This window comes from Centroberyx affinis, unplaced genomic scaffold, assembly GCF_046629955.1.
Source record: "Centroberyx affinis isolate AG114_WGS23_722 - 3 ecotype Tasmania unplaced genomic scaffold, CSIRO-AGI_Caff_v1 ptg003667l_1, whole genome shotgun sequence".
NCBI lineage: Eukaryota > Metazoa > Chordata > Actinopteri > Beryciformes > Berycidae > Centroberyx > Centroberyx affinis.
The window spans coordinates 112,881-123,395 of record NW_027281568.1 but is presented as its reverse complement, the minus strand read 5'-3'; the positions used below and the strand labels follow the sequence as shown (position 1 = coordinate 123,395).

General features: G+C 41.4%; 1 protein-coding gene across 1 annotated transcript; it reads left to right on the top strand.

The window, feature by feature from the left end:
- The first annotated feature begins 475 nt into the window (after nucleotides 1-475).
- On the top strand, nucleotides 476-9,034 carry guf1 (GTP binding elongation factor GUF1). Its single transcript, XM_071540541.1, has 17 exons — nucleotides 476-875; nucleotides 1,426-1,537; nucleotides 1,872-2,020; nucleotides 2,462-2,542; nucleotides 2,627-2,704; nucleotides 2,791-2,874; nucleotides 2,972-3,036; nucleotides 3,128-3,331; nucleotides 3,850-3,989; nucleotides 4,532-4,655; nucleotides 4,971-5,103; nucleotides 5,696-5,839; nucleotides 6,285-6,418; nucleotides 6,777-6,878; nucleotides 8,315-8,434; nucleotides 8,662-8,698; nucleotides 8,807-9,034. Exons 1-17 carry the CDS (start codon nucleotides 690-692, stop codon nucleotides 8,939-8,941), a joined length of 2,028 nt encoding a protein of 675 aa, XP_071396642.1. The 5' UTR covers nucleotides 476-689; the 3' UTR covers nucleotides 8,942-9,034.
- The last annotated feature ends 1,481 nt before the right edge of the window (nucleotides 9,035-10,515 follow it).

Sequence of the window (10,515 nt, the reverse complement as noted above, 5' to 3'; positions counted from 1 at the left end):
TTAGTCTACTCACCTACAGAATCTGCTTACACACTACTCAGTAATTAGCTTCTTTAATTTGGCTCCATGCTGCTTTGAGATTTTCAAATGCTGTTGTGTTTTCCTTTGACTTGTCTTTGACTATTTTCATAAGCCTTGACCTCTATAGGCTTCACTACTAACTAGCAATATTATTATTATTATTATTATTATTATTATTATTACTATTACTATTTTTATTATTATTATTATCATATCATTATGTAATACTGACCACTTAACTGTAAACTGTCCATTCAATAACACTCCAGGAATACAGACCACAAAACATGGTCCACTTTGAAGGACATTAAGCGAAAAAAGAAAAATAAAGCGAAAGCGGAAGTTAGCGCAGTAAGTCAGCTCCTCTCCTATCATCCTCTCTGGTTCGAAAAGTCAACAACATTTCCCAGGAATCTTTGCCGGTGACCTGTCACCCCAAAATGGCAGCACACAAGCGGCTCATGCAGTGGGGTTATTACTAGGGCTTTTTATATATTTTAAAGATTCATGTGTTGTACATCGTCGTGACAGTCACTTTATGTAGCTGAACAAATCGTCCAGTAATGCGACAGCACGGCCTACTGTGTGTTGACGTCAGTTCAGGAAGATTCTACAGTTAACTTTCATTTAGCTTGTTTATACTGTAGTGTTGCTAGCTTAGAGAAAACATGTCATTTTGTCTTATCAAACGGTGGTGTGAAACACCCATTTTCAGACGTCTTTTAGAGTTCAAACTTTACAGAAGGAAGGTCCATAACTATAATATGTCCCATATAACGCTCAGGCACCGCTGGATGAAAAACCTGCCCGTGTTCTCCAGCAGCTGCAAGGAGTTCAGCACGCAAACCGACAAGGTACCAAACAACATTGAAGTAGCTACTAACAAACTGTTATATTACTGGCAAGCGTTAATGCCACTTCATGTTGTACTTCTAACTCAACAATATAATTGGTCTTAAAGAGCTTCGTTATTCAGAGGAAAACCACCCTGCTACTTTCATATGAAATTAAGGCTGAAGGTGCTCCATTGGTAGTGAATGGGAGACCGACTTTGTGGACACTGAGAGTATGAGAGTATGATAGTATGCAAATAAAGGCTCCAGAACTGTTTCTACTGCTATTGAAATTCGTTAATTTGGGTGTTAACATATGACTCCATAAAGCCAGTCTACAACTCACTATCAAATTGAGCAACTCTTTTGCCACTTACTGACAACAGTTGAACAAAGTTTATGTTCTGTAGTTTATTAACAGAGTTGGCCTGTTCAGAAATAGGCATAGCGATTGAACTGTCCAAATTAGGAATGCTGTGTATTCTGTTTTAAGATGAATTACGTCAGCAGCTGTTAAGCGATTGTCATTTCTATATAGTAATTTGCAGGTCTCTTTCCTTTTGCTTTGAAGGACACTGTTGACTTGTCCAAGTTCCCTGTGGAAAGAATCAGGAATTTTAGCATCATTGCCCATATTGACCATGGGAAAAGCACTTTGGCTGACAGGCTGCTGGAGATGACAGGTATGTTTACTCACCACACTATATGTTTGCTCCTTTTCTGTCTGTGAATGTGCGAATGTTATCAATTTAACAAAAAATGTTCCCATGACTTGTGGGGTCTCTCGCTCTCTCTCTCTCCCCCCCTGTTTATATAAATTGAACAAGAGAGAAAGTTAACCATTGGATTTAAGTTGTAGTTCAGATTTAGGACAGGCCCACTGTACTGAGTAAACCATGTCAGACTTTCATAGACAGCTGATAAAAATGAGCAAAGACTAAAGCAAGACTTTAAAGGGGAGCTGTTACGCTTACAATTGGTGCAAAGATTAATTAGTGTGACTTCATTGACAAACAGGAGCCATCGCGAAGACTGAGAAGAACAAACAGGTGCTGGACAAGCTGCAGGTGGAGCGAGAGAGAGGGATAACAGTGAAGGCCCAGACAGCCTCGTTGTTTTACAGCCACCAGGGCCAGCAGTATCTCCTGAACCTCATCGACACACCGGTAAGTCAGCTGCCCAAAACATCCCTAACATCAGTGAAAAGCCATTTTCAGGTGAACTGCAGGATTTAGGCATCCACACACACAGGGACACAGACAGACACAGTCTCATAATGTCTAATATATCCTATTTATTTACTCAGTCATTTGAATGTGAAAAAAAGTTGGATATTGTGGTTTTAACTGTACAGCCTCAATCCTCTCTTACAAAATGCACCATCATTGCTCTATAAAACTCAACCATAAATGACCTCTTCCTCCAAAAGTGAATAATAGGTCAATTGTCATAAGGAGGGAAACATGAAAAACCAGCCTGCACCTCTGACATTCAGAGTTCTTAGAATCTTTCTTACAGGTTACTTTTCTGTCAAGACGATTTATTTCTGTGCTGCACTACAGAATCTCTCTCTTTTTTTTAACCTGAAATGTTCTCCCTCTCCTCAGGGTCACGTCGACTTCAGTTATGAGGTGTCCAGATCGATTTCTGCATGCCAAGGCGTTCTGTTGATTGTCGATGCCAATCAGGTGCGCAGCCAGATCATTTGGTACCAGTTGTCCTCGTTGATTTATGCGGATCATGAACCATTAATGTTTTGTTGACATGTGCAGGGGATTCAAGCACAGACGGTGGCCAACTTCTACCTGGCGTTCGAAGCTCAGCTGACCATCATCCCTGTCATCAACAAGGTACATTCAGACCAGTATTTAGTTTATGGACATGCAGTATTTTCCATTTGACTGCTATGTGGCAAGTCATTCCACTCTGTTTTCAGATTGATTTGAAAAACGCCGACCCAGAGAGGGTGGAGTTACAGATTGAAAAGGTGTTTGATATCCCACGTGAAGAATGCATTAGGGTGAGTTGGAGCGCACGCAAGCTGCTTTTTAAATTCCGCTTCTTAAATCAAAGTTTTGAGAAATGTCTCTTCATGCATGATCTCACTTCCTCTTAAGATTTCGGCTAAACTTGGAACAAACGTCGAGCGAGTTCTCCAAGAAGTCGTGAGCAGAATTCCACCGTGAGTTGGCTCGAGTTGGTTTCGTTTCTATTTTGAGAGATGTTTGACACGTGAAATTAATTTTCTTGTACTTTTGTTTTTCCATCCTCAGACCCACGGCAAGCGCTGACGACCCGTTTAAAGCCCTAGTGTTCGACTCCACTTTTGACCACTACAGAGGAGTGGTGGCTAACATTGCCGTGTTTGGAGGCCGAGTCAGAAAAGGGGACAAGATCGTGTCGGCGTACCTCGGCAAAACCTACGAGGTCAATGAGCTGGGGCTCCTGCGGCCAGACGAGCACCCGACAGACCGGCTGTACGTCCCATTCATCCTCATCTCTAAGGGTTGACATTCGCTCACCTTTTTAAAATGATTTTGTCAGTTTAACAACGCAAAATCAGATGCACTTTTAATCTTTCAATGCCTCTGCTAGAGAGCTGGCTGAATAAGATTCTGCGTGATTCAGCATAGCTGCAATTAAATTCTGTCTGTATGACAACGGAGATATGAAATATACTGACATTTATAATGTAATTTCTGATTCTGACATTTTCCTGGGTGAAATATTTCTCCTAGTTCCTCTTTGAAATCCAAAAGCAATATCAGTAGAGCTGTCTGGTTCTTCGCAATAAGCATATCTCTGCAGTTTTATTGCGGGGCCACTGTAATGGCCACTGCTCCGTGCAGCCTATTAACACTGGGATTTTTTTCAGTACATAAATGTCATTTGCAAATAAAAAATTGCAGCAAGGGCTTGGTGCAAACTCAATTTGTAGGAAAAAAGCATCCATATAAACGTTCCCATTAACTCTCTGAGATGGTGTGATGTGCAGGTATGCCGGCCAAGTGGGCTACATAGTAGCAGGGATGAAGGATGTGAAGGAGGCCCAGATCGGTGACACGCTTTATCTCCAGCAGCAGCCGGTAGAAGCCCTGCCCGGGTTCAAGCCCGCCAAAGCCATGGTGTTCGCTGGTAAGGACACTTCTGATCTGCAGTTTTTTATTTTTTTGTGGTCTGTAAAAAGGTTTTCAGAAATTAAGAGCTGGAATCAAGAACACTATTCTTGTTTTGTAATGATATGTGGAAATGGTAGGATGACTTGTTTTTTTCCATTGCTACGGTCATTACACTTATTCAGCACATTATGTAAGCATGTAAAACTTTTAATCCAAGTAAGAAACTCTGAAACGTCTCCACGTAACAGCAGTGATATGATATATAATCAGTTGTCATAGTCACTAGCAGTTCAAGAGCATTAAGATTCAGGGTTGCCATGTGAATACATTCCCTGTCATCAAATGTGCCATGGCTCAGTAAATACACAGTACATAACATAACATAACACTAAACTTCAATATTCCAATATCCTAGGGTGGAATAAATACTGGCATTGTGTTTTTGCTGTCATATTTCTGACTGCGGTAAGTAGTGGGTTGGATTTTTGTGCTGTCCGGAATAATGCTTGCTGCTGATGTGCCCCCTCTCCTCGTCTGGCTTCCTCTCTCGCTCCCTAGGGATGTATCCGATGGACCAGTCGGAATACACCGGCCTTCGCAGCGCCATCGAGAGGCTGACCCTGAATGACTCAAGTGTCACAGTGCAGAGAGACAGCAGTCTGGCCCTGGGAGCGGGCTGGAGGTGAGGACGGACGCATGCTGCCTGGAATTAGAATAAAAGTGTCTTAAAACCGCAGCTGAAGAATGGTCCTTTACAGTGTCCCATGGTCATATAGAAACTGATGAAAAACAGCAAAGCAGATTTGATTGTACTAGTTGTGGTACTGTAGCCTTAGGAGTGGAAAATGCTGTGTAATATGAATCAGTCTTGAGATGGTATCGCTGTAGTGTATGTGTTGAACTCTTTCCAGACAGGCTCTTTGTAATTAAAATCTGAGTATGAATTACAGAATTTAAAATTTAAAGGAACCCATGACCCTCCCTGCCCCCCTTGCAGACTTGGCTTCCTGGGTCTTCTGCACATGGAGGTGTTCAATCAGCGGCTGGAGCAGGAGTACAACGCCTCCGTCATAATGACGGCGCCCACCGTGCCCTACAAGGCCGTCCTCTCCTCGGCCAAACTCATTAAGGTAAGAGCCATTTTCTGCTCATATATTTTGTGGTCGCGCGGTAGAGCCGGGGCCGACGTTGTCATTTCAGCAATAGGATCGTTTCCGCCGACTTGGGAAATTAGGGTAAAATGGGGGCGTTCTGTCGGTGCGGTTGGCTCGCTTCCCCAGAAAATGACAGTGAGAGACCCGAGAGGACGCTCCTCACATTTTGTCGCACTGGCAGAATCACAGCCAGTTTGAATGCTTGATACAAGTTGAGTTGCGTTGGAAACAAAGTGTTCTCACCCCATTGGCAGCCTTTTTCAACGTATTTTTATGAAAAAGAAGATTTAAATCTAATTATAAGGACAAATAATTGACAATTTTTTGCAGTGTCGTAAGACTAGTAATGAAAAAAAGTACTAAAGGATTTTTTTCTTGTAAAACCTTAAATGATCATGTTTTGTTTATATATAAGAATAGGTTAACTTGACCTAACAACTTAGGTTAACTTGACTAACTTGACTGGTATTTAAAATTGCATTGTCTGCCCGGCATAAGTCTTGAATTAAGTACGTGAAACATAAAACAGGACAGCCTTCAACTAAAGTAACCCGGGTTCTCCCTGCAGGAGCATGGCAGTGAGGAGATCACCATAGTGAACCCCGCTCAGTTCCCAGACAGGTCGGTTGTGTCGGAGTATTTGGAGCCCATGGTGTTGGGGACTATTCTTGCTCCAGACACTTACACTGGCAAGATTATGACGCTCTGCTTGGTAAGTCTCTAATATCACTGAATTCATTTTTTACCATAGCAATGCCAACATGCAGATACAATTTCACTTCATCCAAAGCATCTGTTTTCTCTGTTTTCTCTGCCACCACAAGACAAGTGACAGAACTGCAGAAACTGCAAATGATAATGAAGTGACTGTATTTGTTGGAATCTGTTGTCTGTATTATTTATCTGTAACTCGTTCACTCTGTGCGTGTTTTCTGTGTCTGGTTTCTAAACATGCATCTTTGTATGCAAATGTAATGGGGAGAAGAAAGACAGGTTTTCCAGATGTTGCATTTTTTTCATGTCAAAAAGGGATGCTGCTTTTGAATAATCATAGGAAAATAGGCCTGATTCTCAAGCCTGTCAGAAAATGTAGTTTGAGAGCGGATACCAAAGCACATCCTTGCTTTAAAAATAGTCTATTGTTTTTCTTGCCAAAGAATCGCAGAGCCATCCAGAAGAACATGGTGTACATTGATGACCATCGTGTAATGATGAAGTACCTCTTCCCTTTAAATGAAATTGTTGTGGATTTCTATGACCTCCTCAAATCGCTGTCTTCTGGATATGCCAGGTAAAACTAAGCACTGTACTATGTAAATATTGTCACCAAGATATGAATTAATGGGCTTGTGTTTATTGTGTCCAAAGTCCCAATTTGCATTCATATTATAATGAAAATCTTACACACACACACACACACACAGTTACACATACCATACATCCATTCGTAATCTTGGCTGAGTGCTAATTTGAAGAATGTCTTTTCCCTCAAATCCTCTTCATAGTTGTCCTTTTACTGTACACGTTTCCCCCTCAAAGTCCTGCCTAGTTTTACAGTGTCAGATAAAGGTCTTATGAATATGAACTATCACTCTGAAAGCACTCCCTGCTTCTATTAATGGCTGTCATTTTGCTTTTCTCCTCCATAGCTTTGATTATGAGAATGCAGGCTACCAGGCTGCTGATCTGATAAAGATGGATATTCTGCTGAATGGGCGATCTGTAGAAGAACTCACCACAATTGTACACAGGTAAGTATCAAATAATAGATGTAATTCAGATGTTGTACAGCAAAAGTGACTGAGCTTGTTTTAAATGTTTTACGCTAAATGTTCTGGGCAAGAAGCCTTAAGCTTCTTTCATAAAGTGCTAATGGTGCTAGAAAGGATCTTCTTATCTGTCTCACTGCAATATCTCAATAAACAACACTCATTATTATCACTGCTGTCACAGAAAAACCTTATAACTCCCATTTTGGTGATTTTGATGTTCTTACATGATTTCATGGTTTATATGATGCTTTATTAGTAAAGGAATTCTCCTGACCCTATGGACCATAAAATCTATTCAGCACTTAGTATAACATTTAAAAAAAAAACATGGCTGCTTGGCAGTGAGTGTTAACATTATCTATTACGATGACTTTACACACCGGACAAGGACTTCATTCCATTTGTGACAAGGACAATAGAGTAAGACGCATGCAAAAAAAAAACTGATGACCCACAGCAGATCTGTGTTTAATGTACTTAGCCAGCCAGCGCAGGCTTGGGTAATTGAAGGGCGGCGCGCTTCACCAGCGATGGCTGCTCCCTGACCAGATATACTGTGGGCCTTGGAGCCGAGCCGAGCGCACCTGCAGTCTGTTGTTCTTTTAAGGGCATCGCAGTAGTCCGTCTTCTGCCAGAGGCACGCCACAGCGCTATGGAAAATTATGATATGTGACCGGGGCACAAGCAGGAGAAGGATGTCCTGTCAAGCAGAGGAGGCGTTTCTATCTGTCGTTTGGTGCAGGCTTTTATCCGAAGCACCCTACAGTACCACAAGGGTGTACGGTTCTACAATGGGTGGCGCTGGTGGGAATGGAACCCCAAACCCTTGCAGTGTTGCTGCCTGGCTCTACCCATTGAGAGGAGTTTTTTTTATCTCCCACGCGGTGAAATGAAACTTAAGAGGGATGATGCATCTTGGCATTATGCTCTAGCGTTTAAAATGGTTACACACATTGGCCTGATGCAGCCGCTATAATTTAAAGACAGAATTTCAAACTTTGAAAGGCCCTAACTCTAAAAATGTAAGTCCGATTTCACATGAAACTTGCTGCACACATCCACCTATCCTTACACTGATTGGCCGCTATAATTAAAGGTCAAAATTTCAAATAGTCCAATTTTTATGAAACTTGGACAGATGATGCATCTTGTTACTGATTGGCCCAAGAGGTGCCTGCATCATCCGTGTTGGACTACATGTTTTCTTGTTTGCATGAACTTTTTTGAGGCTATGGGATGGGTACAATAGAGTTTTTTTGGATAATACTTAACCTGGATTCCTTCCCTGTAGCATAGTGCAAATATGAGACCACTGCTTGGTCAATAGAAGTATCACAGTTTACACACTTCAGCCCATTCTACACCTTTTGTAATGTTGGCTGTTGGTTCTAAAAGGTCTGTGTTTTTTATTACAGAGATCGGGCATACAGCGCTGGGAAAGCCATTTGTGAGCGACTCCAAGACGCCATACCAAGGCAGATGTTTGAGATTGCTGTACAAGCAGCCATTGGGAGTAAGGTCATCGCAAGGGAAACGTAAGTACAAGATCTGAAATGAGGTAAAGGGGTTATTAGGGTCGGTGGTGCACAGAATGCTGCATACTGCTATTTTTTTATTTATTTATTTACTGTATTCTAGAGTGAATACCTGGGTGTATAAATCATATTTTGTGATTGAATACAATAATCTATTTCTGTAGCATAGGAGCATGAATAGAAAATGTCTTTACCCTTAGATGTGACAATATGTTTCTCTCTTCCAGAATAAAGGCGTACAGAAAAAATGTTCTTGCAAAATGTGTAAGCAGAAAGCTTCCTTTCTTCTTGACAGTTTTGAATCCAATAATATACCACAAGCCCTATACATTTATGGTATGCTGCATGTCAACTCTCTTTGTGTCTTCGCAGTACGGGGGCGACATTACACGGAAGATGAAACTACTGAAGAAACAGGCGGAGGGCAAAAAGAAGATGCGGCGTATCGGCAACGTGGAAGTTCCCAAAGACGCCTTCATAAATGTTCTGAAGACGAAAGACAAATAGAAATTCTGTTAATTGCAACTTTATTTATGACAAATTATTGCTTTGTTATGAAAGGCTCTGCTGTAGATTTTTCTCGAAATAAAGTGGTTCATCGGTGCCACAAACTACAGTCTTTGTACTGATTTCTACAGTAGCTTCTTTGACAAAGATCATTCAAAAAAATGATTGAATGATGAATAAATGATGAGCCAAATTTTATGAACAGAAAATTATATAGCATCATTCAAATGAGAGACCGAGACATTCAGTACAGCTTGAATATGTTACTGTCATGTAACATGTCTATTATTTTTCAGTACATACTTTGTACTGAAATTACAATATACGGTATGGTTAGTATGGATATTACTTACTGTTATGATTAAGTAAGAGGAGAATAAGTAAGATCCTGGCATTTTCAGTGTACTGCTTTTGTAGTTTCCCAATGAGCCATTTTCAAAGTCACTACAGTGAATTAGCCTACTGATCAGCAAGTGCTACACATTGCAGTAGACCTTTTGGATAGAGCAACTCTCTTCATCCAATAGGTTGAGAGAAGCACATGGCTGAACCCCTGAGTTCCTGAGTCCAGCCTTGAGAACACTTTTATCTTGGACTTGTTTCAGTCTTGTGCCCATTTTGACTTGGACTTGTTTTGGTCTCAGCCTCTATTGGATGTTGCATTGATTAGTTGGATGTTGAAGGGCATAGTACTGAGCTCCTGCAGATAGATCTACATCTCTGTTGATCCTTATGAAACGACTTAAGCATCATTTGGTAGGACGTGTACACTGTTTATTGCATATTTTGGTCTTAGTCTTGGCCTTGACTTGGCTTCAACCCCCTCTGGTCCTGGTCTTCACTCACACCGGTCTTGGAATTGACTTGGATTCCAATAAGGTGGTCTTGACTACAACCCTGGCAGGTCAATACACTGTGATTTTACCCAGGATGTTTTTCACTATTACAAGGCCAAATTTGATCCATTATCCACTGAAAAGTATTTCTTTGTGTTTTGCTTCTGCTTAAATTATTTATAAGTTTATTGAGAGGATAAACCCTTCGAGATGTATCATCTGGTTTTCAGGGGGTCCTACTAATTATGTCTGATATGTTGAACTAATTAAGAGCCTGCTCAGTATAAGACAGAATCCCAGATTTCTCAATATAGGGACACACATATTCCTTATACTCCCTGCTGTAGGGGAGCAGGGAGGTGTAGTGAGCAAGGAGACGGTCCTTCAACTGCAGAACCTGGGTTCAAATCCCCCTGTGTTGCCTGCTACCCTGCTGAAGTGTCCTTGAGCAAGACACTGAATCCCTACCAGCTCCAGGACTGCTGCTCTGTAGATGAGCCTGACCTCTGACCTCCCTGTGGAGGAGAATTTCCCTTCTGGGGTCAATAAAGCATCACATAATTATTAAAAGCATGGGAAAATGTACCCAACATTGAGTTAATTTGCTAAAAGCTGTCCTTTTCTAAACCTCCCCAGTAGATGGCAGCAGCAGCCCAAACACACACTAAAGCCACGAGGGACTTCAGCTTCATCCTGGGCTAATTTCCAATCAGACCACATCCGCCTCAGGCCCCATAA

Coding starts and splice junctions, on each gene's coding strand:
- guf1 (XM_071540541.1), top strand. CDS start 690: ATGTCATTTTGTCTTATCAAACGGTGGTGTGAAACACCCATTTTCAGA. Junction 2,705..2,790: donor TCATCCCTGTCATCAACAAG/GTACATTCAGAC, acceptor CTCTGTTTTCAG/ATTGATTTGAAAAACGCCGA. Junction 8,435..8,661: donor AAGGTCATCGCAAGGGAAAC/GTAAGTACAAGA, acceptor TCTCTCTTCCAG/AATAAAGGCGTACAGAAAAA.